At 39.5% G+C, this 20,322-nt stretch overlaps 1 protein-coding gene and 1 long non-coding RNA gene across 6 annotated transcripts in view; both read right to left on the reverse strand.

The window, feature by feature from the left end:
• Positions 1–17,313, reverse strand: part of map7d1a (MAP7 domain containing 1a) — a 51,694-nt gene extending 34,381 nt beyond the window's left edge. For all 5 annotated transcript variants that reach the window (XM_085178509.1, XM_085178506.1, XM_085178508.1 and 2 more), the window contains exons 1-2: positions 16,901–17,313; positions 918–1,118 (exon numbers count right to left, since the gene is read on the reverse strand). In XM_085178509.1, coding sequence (XP_085034635.1) covers positions 918–1,118; positions 16,901–16,970 — 271 coding nt within the window. In that variant the 5' untranslated portion in view covers positions 16,971–17,313. The remainder of the gene's footprint in view (positions 1–917; positions 1,119–16,900) is intronic.
• LOC146508622 (uncharacterized) lies at positions 10,045–16,894 on the reverse strand. Its single transcript, XR_014877008.1, has 2 exons — positions 10,788–16,894; positions 10,045–10,634 (listed from the first exon to the last, which is right to left on the reverse strand). It is a non-coding gene; the product is annotated as an uncharacterized LOC146508622 (long non-coding RNA).
• Positions 17,314–20,322: the final 3,009 nt, after the last annotated feature.

Raw genomic sequence — 20,322 nt, forward strand, 5'->3', positions numbered from 1 at the left:
TTTCACTAAGATAACAATTTGGCCTTTGCCACCATTAACATCTGGCATAATCACAACACTGAAACAAACATTGCAAGAAGCGACGCAACCAGAATCTTTTGGACAGAAGTCAGACTGAACTGTCTAGCAAAACTGTTTAAACAGCAATGGCAGTTTCCTTAAAGACTCATTTGCATGATATCTGTGTGTAAGGTGCACACCTTACATAAAGTTTGGAGACCCAGGACAGGGCAAACTTTGGCAAATAAACCAAGTAGTCTCAATATAACCATAAGGAGGTATCCAGCTGTGCAGTATTTTCTAAGATTGGGAGACACCTGGAACTTGTGGGGGTGTAGTCCTGTCACTTTACTCTAAGAGAATAAAGATCATGACCACAGTAAAATGTTATTAGCTGAAAAATAAAAAGAAATAAGGTTGTTTTTTTTTTTTTTTTAAGAGAAAGACACTTTTTGTACAGAGTCCTAGTGGAACAGTGTGGAACAACTACAGTGCAAAAGGCACGTAAACCTCAGTGCCTTCTTGGAATAACTCTTTGAAATGGAAATTTCAATATAGGTTCCATCTGCAGACCGTTCATTGGAGATTAGTGCATAGCAGTGATCACCAATAGCTATCCACTTACCAAAAGCTAATTTGTTCATATTCTGCAGAGATATTTTCCATGCTAATATAGTTCAGGCTAAGCTGTTCTCACATAGCATAACATCCTGTGCAGCGACTGTTCCAACACATAAAGATAACCTGCAGCAGCACTATTGGATTTTGCTTTGTGTCTGAAAGCCTGTGGTCACTGTGACTCCGATACTGGCCCAAGAGAGCTGAGTTCACTCCAGCTTAATGCAAAAGTGTAATTATACCATTACCATTACCTCTAAGGAACACTTCAAAAGATAAAATCTTTCATTTTTGCTCACCTCGTTTTGACTTGAGGGCTGGTGATGCTGGTGACGCAGGTGATCGAGAGATAATGTCAGATTTTGAAGGGGTCGTCCGTCTTCGGTCTGTATCTTTCTTAGCTGGAGAATCCATCCTCTCGGTGTTGTCCGTCTTCAAAGGACTGCTTTCCCCCTCTGGATCAGGTCTCACAGGGTTTGTGTTTAGAACTGGGCAGGGAGCTGGTGGAACAGAAAAATACAAAATAAATTTAAGTTAGTAAATGAAGAGCCAAAAGGTAACAGGAATCTGTAACTCAACCTGTTTATCTTCATTCCATGTACTACTGAGCCTATGAAGTAGTTCAGTGTGCATGACGTAAATTTCTTGAAGTGTGAGGTGGAGCCGACTGATAGGAGAGGATCTTTAGGAACAACATTTTCACCACCGAAAGAAAATAATCCAACTGAACACTGCAAAAGTAATGAGTGAGATGTCTCTGTTTCTGCACAAAATTCTTTCAAAGACTAAAAATATTATCAATTGCAGAGATTGCACCATTTGTCAAGAAGCACGAGATCATAAGTCCGAAGCCTCCTTTTCTGTCTCTACACATAATAGCATTTCTACTGTGCTACCGATTTATTGACAGACTGGCCTGTACAAATAGCCTGAGTCTCTGGCAGAGCAAAACACTGTAATTGCTTTTTGGCATCCTGATGATTCTATTGAGTCATTGGGGAACAAAATCAGAGTAATCATCTATCCAAAAATGGTTAAACTTCCTGTTTTTAATGAAAACGACTCAGGAGCACACAGTTTAGGTTCAGCAGTCATCTGTAGATTTTTTTTTTTTGGGAGGGGGGCTGGGGTGGCCTTTTAGGGCGGCAGCTTCACTAATAGCACTATGACTCACATTTGGCAGGCTGCTGAACTTGAATCTCTAACTCAAACATTAGTTTGCCCAGGCTTTGACGGTCAAACAAAGACCCTCATGGCAGGGACACTTGGCTTTGTCCACTCAGCACTGTATCCCTGCACTCCCCGTGGAACCATGTTGGGGAACAGTGTTTTCTGTATAGTGTCTGAAGGTACACACTGGGGCAACATGCTGTAAATTATTCAGACTTATCCAAAAACAGCACAGACAGTTGGGGGCTGTCACACAAAGACAGTGAGTGCGCTGAAGATTTACTATAGAAATGCTGTGCTGTTCAACAGTTTGCACAGAAAAGGAACAATCAGCAGCGAGGCCAATTCTGTGCAGCTTCAAAGGGAATTGATCAATTTTTGTGTAAACTGTACAGTGTGCCTCTTAAGCCTTAAACGGACTGTGGAACTCAATGCGCACACACACACACGTCTGTACGTCTGCTGCCTTGTCCATAAAAACCTGAAAACAGTCTGTATGGATGAGTGTCATCCAAGAGAGTTGGTCAACCTTCAACTACTGCAACTGCAGACACTTGGTAGAATTCAAAAAGTAATAAAGACATAGGGCAGAGGTTGTCTGAACTCTGCTTGGCACATACGCTATGTAAACAATCTGGGAAATGAAGCCTGTTGCTGATGAACCTGAACTGCACAAAGGCTGACAGGCAGTAAGAGTCTATGAAAGAGTTCAGCCGGGAGACAAGACAATGCAATTTCATTGTCAAAGCATGCCACTATTAAATAAGCATTCCTCGGGCAGTGATGTGCTGTGACAGAGAGGGGCCATTGTTGTGGTCTCTGCATAGCAACGGGACAGCAGCCAAAACACTGCAATGACAGTGAGAGCGGAAAGGAAGAGGGGGATGGTGGTGAGATAGGCGGAACGTAGACGATGACCACTGAAATCTGTTCGGTGCAAGCCTGCGTAAAAAAGGCTAATATAAGAGCCAATCATGTTTCAAAGGGGAAAAAATACCACAGGAAATTACGCAATGTAATACAACAAGAAGGGATATTTTTACTGGATTTGGTCAGGTTAAATCATCCAGATTATGTCTTTGCACAGAAAACTATTCTTGTGATTTAGTAATCAAATCCTGCTACATTTTTTTGCTACACAGAACCTCAGGTGTTGCACCTGTGAAGTCTCAGGTGATGACGTGAAGTCTCAGGTTATGACTCACACAAACCTTATCTTGGAATTTATCATCTGGCCCTTTTTTCTCACACATCCCAGAGGGCAGATATGACAGCTAGACTACCAAACGTGGCAGGAGCTGGTACAGCTCTAACATTATACTCTGTGAGCACTTTTCCATACACCTGGGAACTGGAACCACAAAGAACTAACTCGCAGGACTGTGTGTAGCTTGTGACAAGGTTATTGTACTGTATATTGGTAATGACGAAGAGAGTGAGAACATAGAATACTCTGTTGTGTAGGTGGTAGTGACAACGAATAGGAATGAAACCTGAGGTAGAAAAACTGGATGGGAGTTGAGGGAGAGGACTGCTGCTGTGTATGAAGAGACTGAAACAAGGGTTGATTGATACAGCGCTCCTTCTGTACATAGTTTTTGTAGACCTGCCATTTCTTCTTTGAACCCCATTTGTTCAGTTTTCTCAAATTTAAGGATACTGCACTCTCCGTCAAGATATGTGAAATTTGTGGCTAATAGCTCTTGGGAATCATCTTAATAGTGCAAAAATGCTATTTTATCCCCATCACACCATTTTTTGTACATTCAAATAAAGAAATGGAAACAAATTATGTGTTTTTGTCAAAGGGTGGTAGTTGTAATTGGTGTACACCCAACACTGCTTCATCCCTTGAGTTGGGTGCCTTTTTATGCTTGAATGATTGAGTCAGTAAAGCTAACTCACAAAGTAAAGCTGCATATTTGATTTAGCAGATTTTTATGCTGCATGTCCTCCCTCATGCAACTGGGGCCTGCGACTGGCCTGAAAATTAGTAAAAAAAAAAAGAAATTTAAAAAAAGCAGCCTACGTCCAAAGAAAACTTTAAAGGTTTTTCAGAAAGCTTGAGTAAGTATTGCTCAAGGGCACTAAACAGATAACAACAAACCTTGGCTTCTTGGAAATAAAATATATAGAAATGAGGGTTAACAGAGTTTTGCACCATACTGTATATGTCGATGGTTCTGCACTAATTCACTCTGTCAAAACTGCATATAAACACAGGAGACACAAAGCCAGGAACCAAGGATGCACACAATGAATTGTGAAGCGATGCACAGAATGTCAGCACAAGTTTGTTCACAAGTATCCTCCACTTATCACCTTCAACATAAAAATGTCAAAGACGTCTGCTAAGTTAGTAGTTACGTAATTGCTCTAATTTACGGACTATTGCATGTCTTTAGCTGACAGTAATGGGTGCTGGTGCATTTGGAAAGCTGTCCATGCAGTGACCCCTAAAAGCAAACACGACGGGGACACACTAATGTGGTGCTTGGAACAGGATGCTTGAGTAATATTTGCACAAATGAGCTAAATGCAATGACGAAACGCATGGCACTAATCTAATTCTGCAGTTTACAAATTCGCTGTTGTAAATGTTCTGAAACTGGCTTGAGCAAAGCTAATTAAATTATCTAGCTCTTGCACAATGAAATGTTCTCATTTGGAGCATTTATATGTGAAATCATTGCCAAAAGACAATTATCCACTTAATTCTATTACATTATGACTCACGTCATGGTGTCTTCAGAACTGTTATTTCGAAGAGGCGACATAGGTAAATGTGCCTTCTTTTTTTTTTTACTTTTCAACGCCAAATGTTGAGATAAGGATGTCTTAAAAAGAAAAATAAATGAAATACAAAGTTGTGTTTAATGGCCAAATCATTGCATTTCATATTTACTTCCATTTTAAACAACTTCCCAACTTTTTGGGGGACAATAACAGTGAGACTCTACCACCTAAGGTTGTTCTTAATTAACCTATAACTACACCCTCTCTGTATTTACGCGGCAGTTTCCAACAACCGAAAGCCATTAGACCACCTGCTTGTCACTTACATTATTCATAAATCAATGCACATCAGCTTCCTCTGAGAGGCTGGAGTCTCCACCAAGCACGAACATGGAAAAACACTTTGGTCCATCTTATTATTGGAAGCGCAGAGAAAAAAAATGCACAATGCTTGGGTCATTATTTCACAAGCCTGATAAAATCTCACACAGGATGCTGACTGCGGTGTGTACCTCTAGCATCTGTCAATGATTCAGCTTTGTAGTATGAGCATTCAACCCCACATAATATTTATCTTTATTTGTCTGATAATCCAAAATCTCTCATTGATTTCATCTGGCAAATCTGGGGCTACAAAGACAATCATGTTTAAGAGCAACAAAAAGACATGATGTCCTGGTGTGGATGCTTTGTTTTGTTCCCCTGCATATTATATGGGTATGAGAAAACCAAGAGACTAAAGTAAAGTGGGTCAGAGGCCGTTCGGGAATCTGTAGCATGCCGTGTATGATTCGATTGAACATACAGTTCAACCACATCGCTGTTACCCCCATCAGGTCTCCTGTGTGGCCACTCTAGCTGCAGGTGTTGAACAAAGCCTACTGCACCAAGGTGAAGCACATTTACATTTAAAAGTGACACAATGGCACAAAGTATCTATAAAAATTGGCAAAAAATGGTAAAGAAATCCCTGCAGAAGTGCGTGTATGCACGGATGCATAAGCACAGTGTGGGAGCAAAATGACAGGTTGAGAATCAGCAGGTAATTAGCAGAAACTCCATCCCATTTTTCAGTTGGAACCACAGCATGAAACTTCAAATGTTGAGTTGGGAAAGCACACAGCACAGCATCTAATGACGTCCATTGTACATTCACCCCCAAAGCACAATTACAAAGGAATTTAGCGCTTTACAGTCCGACTGAAGATATTGTGGGTAAAGGGCCAAGTTAAAACTGGGGCAACTGGTTCTACTGCCACACCAAATGTGATTAAGCATAAATCCATTTTCACAGCATATTACTTTGTTAGAGCAGGTGTATAAATACCCACGCCACAGAGCCCTTTTTCCACCTCCTAAACAGTCACATCATAAACTGCAATGCAGAAAAATCCTTCCAGGTTAATTATTTCAGTAACAACAGACTAGAGATAATTTCTTTGTTCAAACAATAAAAAATAACTATTGAGAAATGAAGCAGAGGTGAGAAAGGCTTGTCCTTGGAACAGCCCTTTGCATTTCACTGAAAATTATTTTTTCTTAGCACAAATATAAAAACCACAGATTCTGACAGGCAGACGTGTTTGTACTCTCAAATAATATACCACACAGCTGTTTATTTCTACCTGTTCTAACCTCACAGGGGAACTATGATCCAGGATAACAAAAAATTCTATGTAGCAAAGCAAAACACATGACTCACTATGACAGAGTCAGCAAACTGCACAAACAACAGCACATTCTTATGGCAGCGACTGCTCAGGGAGGAATACTTTCGGCCAGGAAGAGCTGTAAAACATATAAATATGAAACTCTGGCAGGTACTCCTTTGTGAGAAATGCATCAAAGTAGTGGAAAGCTTTAAACATTTTCTTGTCATCCCAGAGCTCTGCCAAAGTTTTTGGCAAGACACAAATCAGAGTAAGAATATAATGGAAAATTTATGAAGCCAAGAGCTTTAATCCTATGTACATCCCTATTGTGCCAAACAGATAAGAAGAAAAAATGGCCAGTGTTAACACCACCTATAAAATGGACTAAAATACAAATAAATAAAACAACCATAGATAAAGAGAGTGGAAATGCAGCACATTCCCAGGAAAATGTAAATGGGCCTACCAAGAGGTGAGGCAACTGTATTGAGCCTTGGAGCATAAAATCAAAAGACTGGAAAGGGAAAAGGGCGGTAACAAAGGGGGGAGGGAGGGTATGGAAACAAGGAGAATGGATCTGCATCTCATTTAGGATGGGCCTGGGGAGTAATGAACTACCTCATTGCTTACTGCCTAACCCATCACCCCTTCACCCCGTTGTGTCCCTCCTGCACCGAATAGGATGATGTAAGAGGGCAAGGGGCCCAGACACACAGGAAGCCTAGTGTAAACAACAAGCACAGGCTCAAAGCCAGACCAGGCCCTGTGTGTGAGAGAACAAAGGTTTAAGTAGATGCGACTGCATCTTAGACTTTACTTATTTATAACTGAGGAAAGGCTCATTAATTAGGGGAAATTCCTTAAACAGCTATAGGCAGAAATCTAGAAAAGTAAAAATATAAATGGGGAAAAAGCCTCTGCAACCAGTCGAGCATGTGCATATGTAGGTATTTTACATGCACTAAAAACAGGTCCCTGTTCTTCTAGATGTAGGTCCTTTGCTAAGTATAAGTTTCTATATGGACTCTTTCATTTCCAACATGAATTATGAATTTTGTGATTATGTGATTTTTAAACAAGCCCAATGCGTGACTCAGCAACAAAGTGCTGGCAGAAGATAGTTTGGTACATTTTTACTGGCTGATAAAACATGTGAATTTGATGTAATGGACAAACGATATGTCAATCTCTATTTATAAATTTGTGATAATGTGTTTCCATAACAACAGAAGAAAGGAAATGAATGAGGGGGGTGTAAGAATCAACTGTTGTTCTCAAATTAATTAATTGGTTGGTGTATACAGTGTTTTAAAAGTCTGCCGCATTTGAGCTAAAATCTTCAAACATATTTTTGTTTGCCCTGCAGTGTAAAATACAAAGACTTTCAATCACATGATAGAAAACATAATATAGTGACATAAGCTGCACACTGACTCATCAGATTTTGCTAATCTCTGCCTTATAAAAACAAAAAGTGGCCGTGCACACCAAGCAACAAGGCTCAAGACCGTTCAGATCACAGCATTCCTTCCCTGCATAGTAACTGGTCACTGAATACTAATGTCTCTGTCAATGACTGCAACGGCGTTCATCCCATCACCTGGACTGGACCAACAACAATGCCCGGCATTTAGTTGCTGCTCTCCCCTGCACCAGTGTATGTGCCAAAACTACCGCGCTGATGAAAGGCTCCGCTTATCTGAACCAGCAGCGGATCCCTAGGGATCCCGCATCTGCTGCTGCCACCAACATGCTCCAACATACACACAGGACTAACAAAAACGGTCCGACCAGAGGTGGGAGAAAGTGTCAAGCATCTCTACACTTAAACTGCTCTGAAGGACAGCGGAGGACAAGGAGGTTGTGCAAAATGCTTTAATAACTGGAAGCAGTAAAGAATGCCAGTCAGGAGTGCCTGACTGGCATTCTTTACCAGCTTTACATCCCTTTTGGGAGTTAGGAAATGGTTTCAATGACAGCGTTTTTCCTTGTTCCCTATCACACTCCAGGACCAGGTTTAGTCAGAAGAGGTTAGGAACAATTTGTCACAGTTTTAGCTTGATCTTTGGGGAATTTAATTTTCCTTGACCCCAATTACTCTAATATTATTATGCCAAAGCCTATTAACAAGAAGAACAATGCTTCACTGTAACTTCAAGGGCAACAGAGTCAAAATTTATAATGGATTCTTATGACTGACTACATGTCGTTGGCATTTTTACTAGATAAAAACATCCAGTAGATTTCAATAGCCCGTGGTTAGCCAGGTAGGATGTCATAAAGTTTATTTGACTCCTCAATGCCTCCATGGAAGCTTCGGTAATATGATTTTCTCTAATTTTCTATTTCTGTCACAACCTAATTTCAGTTTCTTTGTACAAGACTCCAGAATTAACACTAATTTGGAAATATAATAAAGACCAAACTGGTTCTAGCTGTTTGAAGTAGTACTGGTGCTTTTGAAACATCCCTAGGAACAATAAATAGGTACAGACAATATAATTGGTGACAGCAGTGCTGTGGACATTTCATAATAGCCTTGACTATGTGTCCTTTAAAATGTAGCTCACAGAGCAGTTTGTCATTTTGTTGCAATATGCCTATTTTTGTAAACATTACCTAAAGTAAAAATCATCCCAAGCAGTAATCTTATGACCATCCAACATACAATTACATCCAAAAGTTGTCATTAACTGGATTTTTGTCTCCCAACATAAGACCCGCAACTTCTTTGCTGGCTACAGGGTCCACTCTTGGGTTTCATAATCACAGGTAACTTCTTAAGAAGAGGCAAACATCATTACAATACTTTCATCCCCAGAGGCCTGCGTTGATCTTACAGTATTTTAAAATGTTGCATTTATTTAGAAAGTAAGCACTTTTCTTTTAATACAAATACAAAAAAAGTTCTGATTACATGAAATAGGGTGAAAATCAGGAAACTGTAGGGAGACCAAGATGTGTTTACACTATAAGAGGTACGCCCTTTAGCTGAAGAGAGGCTGATCTAATATTAGCAGATAGGTCTGGTGACTGGACGAATAAAGAGCATGGAGCAGTCTTGTCTGGGATATTTTCAGAGCAGTAGAGTGGTATGAACAAGCAATACAATCCAAATCAAGACTTCCCTCTACTCGTCCTTCCTCTAGTGTACCAGAGAGAAGGGTGGTACAGCTCATTGATAATAAATTTAGGCTCCAGCACTGCCGCATGAGCTTCCTTCAAGAATCTTACAGTCAAGGCTAAAAGACAGAAGGAGGTTTGGGAATGCAGATGCATTCCAAGTAGCACTTTTTTGTGTTGCATTTTGTTTCTTATTGCATGAAGGTGCATTCAGTTTGTTGAATGTGGCTCGTCATTCTTAGATCCAGTAATTTAAACAGCTTTTGCACATTTTATTTTTTTAAAAATTCTATATTGACTATTAACAGTCATGCAGGTGAATCCCTCTAATCAAACTGGAAATGGGGCATCCTACCAACAGATCTAAAAATCTCACCAATATGCTTAACAAAATCCGTTGGACCTGGCTGGGAGAAAGGTTAAGTACAGTTGTCTTCATTTTTGGCTTAACATACCTCGCAATCCCCAAATAATAATGAGCTCTGAGACTAGCTTTAACTCCAGCAGCTCGAAGTCATCACAGATGGTCCTGGACAAGTTGTATCTGTCTGGATAATCAGCTGTATTACATATCAAAGGGTAGTGTTATATGGAAAAGACCAAAGGACCCGATGAGATAAATACAGGTTTTATTAAAGCTAGTCTTCAAATTTATTTTCCAGAAGCAAATGGTGTTGGTGTCACAAGCATTTCACTTTAGAGGGAAGGGTATTAAAACTATAGCCTCAGGTCATTTTTATGTGTGACTAATAGCACATGTAATTGGACTGTGGAAATTGAGTGAATTAGTAGGGAATCAGGAATCAGCAGAGATATTTAAGTGACATTTGCCAAAATGTAGGAACTACTATTTGCACACAAACCCTGGCGTTTGACATGCCATGCAACTTAATTTGTTATAGATGGTTCAAAGATGGGTTGGTTTAACTCTAATCCTACCTTAATCCATATTTTCATGTTAAAGATGCTATTTGTCTGTTTTTATAATTCAACTGTGAATTTCTGAAGCTCCGTCTATAGTTCTGAAGCTCCGTGTATCATGCAGGGTTGCAACACCGTTGACTCAGAAACATTTCCCAAAGTATTCAAAGCCACCTTTGTAGTTGTTGCTGCAACAGTTTGTATCGGCAGAACCACATTTTGCTGTGATGACACATGCAAACACACACAGAGACTCACAACGACAAAATAATCCTAGCTACACTTTGATGGCTGGTCATCACTGTATATATTTAGACAGCATGAAGATGATGATTATGATATGGGAAGTTACAAATAAAAATAAACAAAAACACAAAAATATTGAACACCACACCCAACTTCTAACTCTTCCAACTCATTTTGATCTTGGCTGTACACGTGTAAACTCACCTGACTGCATCTTTCAGGGTTTTAGTGTCATCACATTGACAAAGTCTACCCACAGACAGACATAAAAATGCTGGCCCACGTGTCTCCAGAAACACACAGACAAACACACAGTTTCACAATGTAATAACAACAAGCCAAATTGTTGCAGCTGGTAAATAATGGTGTCTGTATGCACTTACTGATCATTGCTATATCCTGGAAGAATACAACAAAAGCTTAATTCTTACATCTGTGCAGAATCTATGAAGAACCACGCAACCAATATAAGCGGCTGGTGCTGTTGACCCTATACCTGTGCATGGTAAACCCCTGCTGGTCTGCAATTTCTCTCTTTAAGTCAATTTGAAAAATAGCAACAAAAGAAGTAGTAGCTGGAAGTGCGCAGGAGGAAACACTAGGACCGATCGGCCTAGTTAAAGTCATTGCAAGCTGTGTCAACATGTAGTTACATTACAGATTACCACCCAAGTTACAGCACAGGGTTTGAGAAGGGTTTGTGGTCATTGTGTACCTATGGCACAGATTTAACGCACAAGCATAAATCCATGCAATTCTTGTTAATGGGGAGGGTTTTCCAGAGACTTATCTCCCTTATAAGATTACAGAGTCTGGGTGGCGTGACTTAAATTATCTGGGTGCTATACACTTAACTGAGAGAAATGCAATGAAATAGATTTTTTAATTTTTTTTCTGCTCCCTTCCTCTGTTACACTACTACATATCTTTGTTTCTGGGCCTTTTAGCTTATATGCTCATGTTTTTAGTCTCTAAACATATATGGGGATGCCTGGTATTGGATCAATGGTAATGCCCCAACTAAAACATCATTCACATATGTATATACCAAAACTTTTAAACATTAGATAAACCAATGAGGGCTTTTATTATTAAAATAATGATCTTACTTTGATTGTTAGAAGGGTAAATTATTACAGATTATTCTGTGCACATCTTGAGTATTTGGAGAATATTTGTCTCTGGACAAAGTATTTGAATTGAAATGAAAGGTTAGCATGTTCTTTAACTTTAAAATGAACTTGAGCATATTCACACAGAGAAAGAACATACAAAATATGTATTGCTCTTGCTGCTATATTTAAAAATGGAGCAACTATGACACTGATAATACTCAAATCATCTTGGTTTCTACAGTGTCAAACACCCTTAGAGCTGAGGCCCTTGTCACTGTCTCATTGCCAGTCCAGTGAGATTTTTGGCTCTTGTGTACTCAACTACAAATGCATCACTGTCAAAAGACTGCACTGTAGCTTTAAAAGCAGACCTCAGTGCCACAGTGTTGGCATGACTTCAGTCGGTTCTGTGTGACTCAGATGTTTCTGTTTTCCCCCTTTTCTCTCCCAACTTAAAACATGGCACGAGTCCCATTATAAAGTTCACTCAGTGTAGAGTTTGAAAATATCTGAACATGGCCACCCACGGTAGCCTTAGAAGAATAATCAATTAATCTTGATACCAAAAGAAAAGCACCATCTTCTCAAAGTGTGTGGTAAAGTGTTACAGTTCACTCCGTTTGCCAGTTTAATCCTTTCAAGCATGCATGAAGTTTGGCATTTCTTGTTAAAAAGCCAGATTAAGATGCTTGGAAAAATCCATTAAATAGACAATGTAATCAGTGATTGCAGCCACATATGCTGAATTAATTGGATTATGTAATATGGAGCCAGCTCACTGATTGGTCCTTTTGTACGGGCACCAAGTAATACAAAAATGAGATGGAAAAAAAACAGCATAAAAAACTGGAGAAGATCAGAATCAGGTTTTTAATGACACTGCATGTACTGCAGAACATCTTGAGACAAGATCACCATTCATTGCTCCCACCAACACCTATCACAGAGAACATTACACACTGATAAAACTGATGAAGATGCGTCATTAATGGAGTTAGAAATGCAACAAAAATGGAAATGACTGCGCGACATGGGCATAAAACGGGAATTCAGAGTCGGCAATCGAATGAGTAAATCTGCTACAGCAGTGGAAATATTCTATTCAACTACTGAACATGCCAACATTTTTCACAGTAAATATATTTCTCTATTGATAGATTGTTTTGGTCTCATCTGATCAGACTATATTCTCTCAATAGTTCATTGGCTTGTCCAGATATTACGCATCAGAAGTTTAGATATACGTCTGTAACTGATGCTATCGGTATATTTTGCAACAATAAGCTTGCAACAGTCTTCAGAGAACTGTTTGCTTTTACTCATCATGAGATGTTTCTTGTGTGACACCTTGGAATTGAGACCATTGATTAGGACTGAACTACCTGATATTAATTTGCACGTAACAGAAATAGCCCATATGGAAAAGATATATATAAATCTTATAAAGTTTGTATCTGTCTTGTATGAAAAGCATACAAGAGTGAAAACACATATAAGATCCCTTGACAAATTATATAATGAAACTTGTATGTTTTGTATACTTACTAAAAAATATATATGAAAGTAATGAGAAAGTGGCCACTTTCATGAGTAAATCATGTAAGCCTTATATGATTTATATATGATTTACTCATGAAAGTGGCCACTTTCATGAGTAAATCATATATGTTTTTACTATTTCTTTTCCATATGGGAGATTTCAACTTGTTCATTGGCTTCCCATGGCTTTTTTCACCTCTGTGTTCAAAACTTCCACTTTATAAAACTTACATATTTGTTTTATATGTATGAATTACTTTGACTGTTACCGATATCAAGTGACTATTTCATGTCACTAGCTCAGGGGTGGGCAATCTCAGTCCACGAGGGCCGGTGTCCCTGCAGGTTTTAGATCTCACCTTGGGTCAACACACCTGAATCACATGATTAGTTCGTTACCAGGCCTCTGGAGAACTTCAGGACATGTTGAGGAGCTAATTTAGCCATTTAAATCTGCTGTGTTGGTTCAAGGACACATCTAAAACCTGCAGGGACACCGGCCCTCGTGGACTGAAATTGCCCACCCCTGCACTAGCCCCATCAGAAATATATTTACAGAAAAACGTGTTCACTTGTTCAATACTTATTTGGCCTACTTTATTTGTTCATGGTCAAGACATGTACTAGTTCTGTTTCAGGCAATTTTTCAAAAAGATTTTTGATTGTTTTCTTACACCAATTTAGTAATCTGTCTTCTTGAGAATCTAATAAGTAAATACTTAATTTGAAAAGTGCAAATGCTGAAAGGCACCATAAGGTGATGTCTTCTTCTTTTTTATTTTACTAAGATAGTATTGGGAGTTCTGCCCATACACTAATGAATACTTCCATCACGTGTGACTAGCAAATGTAGTGTCATGAGCACTGGTTACTGCTAGGTTAATAATAAGTACTGGTGAAGGAAGCACCAGTGTGAAAGTTTCCAATCCCGTGTCCTCCAAATTCCAGAGCTAACTAGGTACACTGGAGCCCATAGAGGGTAGGATATAAAGATATGTCTTGGTGGCTCTTGGTACAGGTTGCGCACTCGGAATATTTAATAGCATCCTGTATCTTTGTATCTTTAGAGACTACAAGCCATTCTCCATCTAATTACTTTACTTAGATCATTTAGATTGTTAATTAGCTCCAGTTCACACTGATAGTTTCACTGGAAAATTTTAACATTGTCCAGCCCTAACAGGAAAATCAATGGGCCACTTGGCCCTTCTACTTCCTGCATCCTTCACTCCTTTCTCACCTGCATTTTTATCCCAGCTATGCACATGTAATGTTTTGTCGCTGAATGACGCAAAGTTGCAACATTAGCACAGACAGACATAGAAACACAGTCAAAGTACTCTAAACCGGCTTTGTGGTAGTTTCTGCACAGTCTGGGACCACATTCCTGATGACATGCACACAGAGTCAACCTGCTAAAACTGATAATGGCAAGTTGTTTTTTAAGTATACTGCCAATAAGCCACTGCTCGACATACAAAGTAAAATCCATATCTTTTTGATGTATATTCACAAATGTTCTATCACAATCTTTTTTTTTAACATGGTAACAGATATGAATCTTAATATACTCCCAGTTGGCCACGTTAAACATTAGTTCCTTCACATATCCTCAGAAACCCATGAAAACATCACCTTAAGACATAATTCATCATGACATCGCAAACAACGACTCCCCTCTGATGTTAAAAGAACCCACATTAGTCAGTTAATTTAGAGGGGCCCATGTGACTCTGATCTCTGTTAATTTGCAAACACACCTAACAACCCCCCCAAATAAAAAAGTGTGGCACAGTTAATTGCATGTATTCCTTTGATTACATAATCACCCGTGCAAATGTGTAGCTGACTGATCTTGTTCACTACACGCTTGACAGGCAAAGCTGGTGGATTCTCCCTTATTACAGAAGTGACAACACTATGAGCCGTCTTCTATTAACTCCGCTTACGCTTTCAGTTGTCACTGTAGTTATAGTCTGCAGTCTGTGTGTTAGTTCAAACCCTATGAGATGCCAGTAAATGTTCTAGAAAATGCAGGTAGACGTAGAACATAGAGCTTGTTTTTTATCTTAACTGGTCACAACCTTGTTGTTCAAGTTAAGAGGACAACAAAGCCCATCTGTGAAACAGCAAGGGAATGAAGAACTCAAGAAGATGAAAGCCTGAAAATAAAAGGGCCCAGACATCTGACAGCCCATTTTACTGTAATCCATGCTTTCGCTGCCTTCGGTTGTTGTGTCAATTATTTGCTGAGGAGCCAAGAATACATGTTTTTGGAGGACATGATGAAGCAAGACATTTTTAGCAACTAGTGTACCCTTTCTTCACTTTCATAACTGAGCTCATAAAGAGGTCAAATGTTTATTAAAGCAACATACTGGATTTAATGTAATATCATGCTTGAGTCGAATGTAGCAATGCACGATTGCGTTGCTCACAAGGAGCATTGGATCTCTGATCATCAATGCATCAAAGAAACCTGCGGGAAGAACTTTTGATCATTTTTAATAAGCGTGGGAGCATAATAGTCTGGCTGACTTCATTACATGAAACATAAGAGTGGCCTGAAATCAGTCTTCTTCTTGTGAGAGTGAGCTAGCCTTCAATGCAAGCTTTATTCAGAACATTTTGAAGGCACCTACAATCAGAGTAAAGCCTCTGTCCCCTCCTGCTTGAGACAGAGTCAAAACACACTGACCTCCCCCCACAGAGGAAAAGGAAGGAAGTTTTTTGTTATCAGACACATTGTATGTCCCCTTCTATTTCCAGAAACAGGCAACATGTCAATAATATACAGTAGTTTAACGTGGAAACCCAAATATTAGACCAGACTTGGTCTATCTGTCTTACATGAGAGATTTCACATTGGCAGACTTCCAGCATGGATATTCCATCTTGTCTCAGGCTCAGACAATTGTTACGACCGAATTGGAAAACTGTCCTTGAACTGCATGATTGTGGGATCACACCGTTTGTAATTGCACATATAAATCTGTAACTACGGCAAAGCTGGCCAGAGTGTGTTGCGGACTCTTCATCCTGCACTTTGGCCGGCAGCTGATCTCATTAAAATGTTCTAGATTTTAGGAGTTTGTTGATGCACCGCGGCACCAGCAGGGAGCGAGCATGACTGCACCTGTGCATAAACTATTCACTGAATTTGGAAAACATGCTCTGCTGGAGGAGAAGAGACGCAAAGAGGAGACCGCAAATGACACAAGACCGCCTGTGACTCCATCGTATTAGTAGAGAGCTAAACATAACGTGAGGCGGGGGATGGGATGGGGTGAGACTAGTGAGATTACCTCATCTAGTGCAAATTGTGTTGTTATTATAACCCTTATAACCTGAGCTCTGTGCAAAAAAAAAATGGCAACAGATATTCTTTTTTTAAGAGACAAGAAGGGTCAGCTGATCGCACCGGTGTTTGACTTTTTCTCTACATTAAGATCTGAAAATTGATAAATCACCTCACAACACAGATTCAACTCTGCTCTGGGACTGAGGTGTTAAACTAGGCTGCGTTATCTTTACGCTTTATGAACGGTCTGTCTCCCTCTCTGCTCCCATAATAGATCAACATTAATAATTGATCCCACATTCATTATTCTCCATCACACTGTCGAGCCCGCAAACATTAATGTTTCCTAACCTCTAAATCTGACTCGACAACTATGTTGAGTCTTAAAACATTTCGTTGCAGCCTGACAAAGGACGTGGATGACAAAGCACTTGTGCATGATTTTGAATTCCCAAATTCCTGTCTATACTATGACTTACATGTTACTGCAGGCAGAATATTTCCCTCCATTCCGGGAGCGATAGCCTCGCTTTCTGTTCTTTTGTTCATTCAAACATGCGAGTTTCGGCTCTTCCTCTCCAGCAGTCCTCTCATTCCTCAGGCAGGGATTCAGAGGTGGGGTGGGGTGAGGGGGGGAGTTGGTCGAGTCACTCCAGTTGCATGAACTGGAAAAGGAAATCCTCCGGAGAGCGTCCAGATAGGTCAGAAATAAAAAAATAAATAAACAAACGAAACCCTCGCCTGTACAGCCAGCTGCTGTTCACCGGTCACTGCGTCTCTGAAAAGTTAGATGACAAGGTGTCCGAGGGAATATGGGAAGAAAGAGAGGCAACAAGGAGGAGGGAGAGAAGTTTCTCACTCCACGACACGCCACAGCTGATGCTCTGCTGGTGCGAACGATCCCTCACTGGCCTCCGGATCGGACTGTACCACTATCAACAAGGGGGTGCCACTCTGGTATTATTTGTTAAGTTATCCTTAACGATACAGAAGACACGAATAATTACTGATACATTCGAATGTGCTTAGCGCAATATTAGCACAGATTTCACTGACATCACTGTATCTGTTTTCATGTTAAAAATATTTTTCCCCTAACCTCCCCTTTTGATTGGTTCTCTCACCCACAAAAACTACAAGACTCGCAGCCGGTTCACAGTTCACATTCAAATAAACCTTTGACTTGTAAAGTGTACCTGTGTGCCTGGATGATATAGTTTAGTCTCTAGCTTGTCTAATTCATGAGTTGGTTAAAGCATTTTTCCCCACATAAAAATGTACCTACATACTGAAACCCCACATAGGCGTGATCAGTACAACAGGTTTTCACGTGCTGCTGGGTAAATACTAGTATATCATTTTTAACCTGCAGAATTCAAATGCCTTTCCGGGATTATAATCCAGCATGCGGCTTTACAGGTTTATCTAGGAATCAGAATAACAGGAAAGGTGGCTTTTGTGTACTTTTAACCCCAGTTAAGTGCAGAAGGAAAACACCCCAAAGAAGAAAAACTAAGTAGTCCACGTGATGATTATTGCAGCCTCCCAAGTAAAGTATAGTAGTACTTCTTCTCTTCCTATAATCTTTAGAGACACGTTAAAGAAGATTCATCTGAGATTTCAGAGTCTAAACGAAACCAGACATTCCCAAGCACACACTACAGCGGAGAAACAACAGTAGAAGATGAATTTCCATAAGACAGCTCAGTCAAAATACATACATAAGGTTTTATGTTGGAATCTACTTCAGCCTACTGCATTGAGATAATAAAACTGTGCAGACTTTGTGTGCAGTTTGTGTTTTTTAATCGTGGCAAAAACAAGTCCCTAAAAATGGATCTTGATTACACAGCATTTCTAAGAACTCCACTGTGTCTTCTCATCTACCACCTGTGGATCTCCTACAGCATCTGCCAAGGTGGGGGCTGGGCCAGGCGCCCATCGGCACGCTTGAGAGGGGACACCCTGTCAAAAGGACCCCATTGGGATTCTTTTGTGCAGCTGTTGAGTTGTATTCACCCAAACCCCCAAGAGCCACCTGTCACTGCAACTTGAAAGTGGGGGGTGCTCAAGAAAGTGGGGGTTGGGTATGCTGCTGGAGTGTGTTGGTTTTGCCAAATTGAAGCCAAAAAATGTGACCACATGTGTCTTAAAGTCTCCATGTACTTGTAATCATATTATTCTTAATCGTCCTTGATAAATTAATCATGACTTAAATAAGTGGATTTATCCCAGGAACCCTAATGTCATTGCATTATGTTGATTCAAGAGCTATCTATAATTAAATCACAGATTAGTGTCTTTTTTTAATTTTAAGATAAAAGGAGCAATTAAGAGTTCAGTTCTTATTTCCTTCAAGTCAAGAACACATGGAAAGCAAGCAGAAAACACATTTCTTTGCTTTTAATTAAAGATCAATGGCTCCATTTCTCAGCCAAAAGCTCAAGAATGCACAAAAATGTCATGTTTGTTTACAGAAGATAGAAGCCATAAGTGTGTACCAGGAACCTTAGAAATGTGTAAGCCCTTATTAAACTCTTTCATGTCATAGGACAAGGAAGAATTCCCGTAATTAGTGTAAACATTAACATCCTTTAACTAAACATATATCTAAAGTCATGAACAATCTCTGATACTGCCATGCTCTCCACATTTTGTTTTGACTATGACATATTGACGCAAGAAAACTAAAAAAAATGTAGATTTCCTGGGGAATAAAAAATCTTAATCACTCATTTCATGTTAATGTCATTGAGGTCATTACCTGTTTTTGCAGGAAGGACATAAGAAATAAGAGTGTAATAATGTATCTTATATACAATCTATGCAATAAACAAAAATACTGAATTATATTTTTTTACTTTTATACCGCAACAAAAAAAGGTACAGTAGAGCTAAACTCTACACACAACACACTGCACAAAAGACCTAGTATTGAAGGCAGCAGTCTGATAGGGAAATTAAAGCATACCTCAGTATCAGGAGCCATGTGTCCATTTATCAAGCATTCAAAATAATGAGCCATTCAAAGTGAGATGGATGCAAATCAGAAACTAAAAAACATCACATTTGGCCACCGTTAAATTTGTATTACATGTGCTGAAATGTTGCACAAATTCAGGAGGTTCAGCAATTAATGGCTCTTAGACCCTTTATTCTGTTTCTGTTGTGAATTTGTACCGCTGTTTCAGTAACCCGTGAAGCTGTATATAAGCTAAATGCATATCTCATTAAAACTAACCCTGATCACTGTAAGCAGTTTGTGCACTGAAAATAGGCAGAAGAGCGAGAGTATGAGATTAAAGGGCATAACTGCATTAGTAAACACACTCCAGAAAAGCAGAAGAACAAAAGCTCAAAGTAATTTAAAGATATGGTTGAGAGCCTTAACATTCAAGGAACAACAGATAGTGCTGGAGAAAACAGGGCTGCTGAGGGGTTTCTGTGGAAACAGTAGTCTGCACTTAGATGTGCAGAATAACCCTAACCCTTTGTACCAGTTTGAATTTGGGTTGTTTGAACATGACCCAACAGGACCCCTGCTCTTGAAAGGGACAAGGTTGTTCAAAAAGATGATCAAAAGACTAATGTAAACCCAAACTGTTCAGGCATGACTGCAACATCCTGGTGAAGCTGATCTCTAATGCTTGCTTTTTTTGTTCCTTTGTATAATGGCTATGTCCCTCTCAGGCACGCTATACGTGTGTATATATATGTATAGATATATATATATATGCAAAGATCTAGTAGTTCTTTGTAAAATAAGCATCCTAGCATTTTTATATTGAGATTGCTACACGTAGTTGACCAATAAATAGTAACCGTTTCTTACATAGAGTAAAAAGCAAGTAAAATGTGAAAGTGATGCATGAGAACTGAATCATCTAAACAGCTGTCCATC

Source organism: Neolamprologus multifasciatus, chromosome 11 (genome assembly GCF_963576455.1).
Source record: "Neolamprologus multifasciatus chromosome 11, fNeoMul1.2, whole genome shotgun sequence".
NCBI lineage: Eukaryota > Metazoa > Chordata > Actinopteri > Cichliformes > Cichlidae > Neolamprologus > Neolamprologus multifasciatus.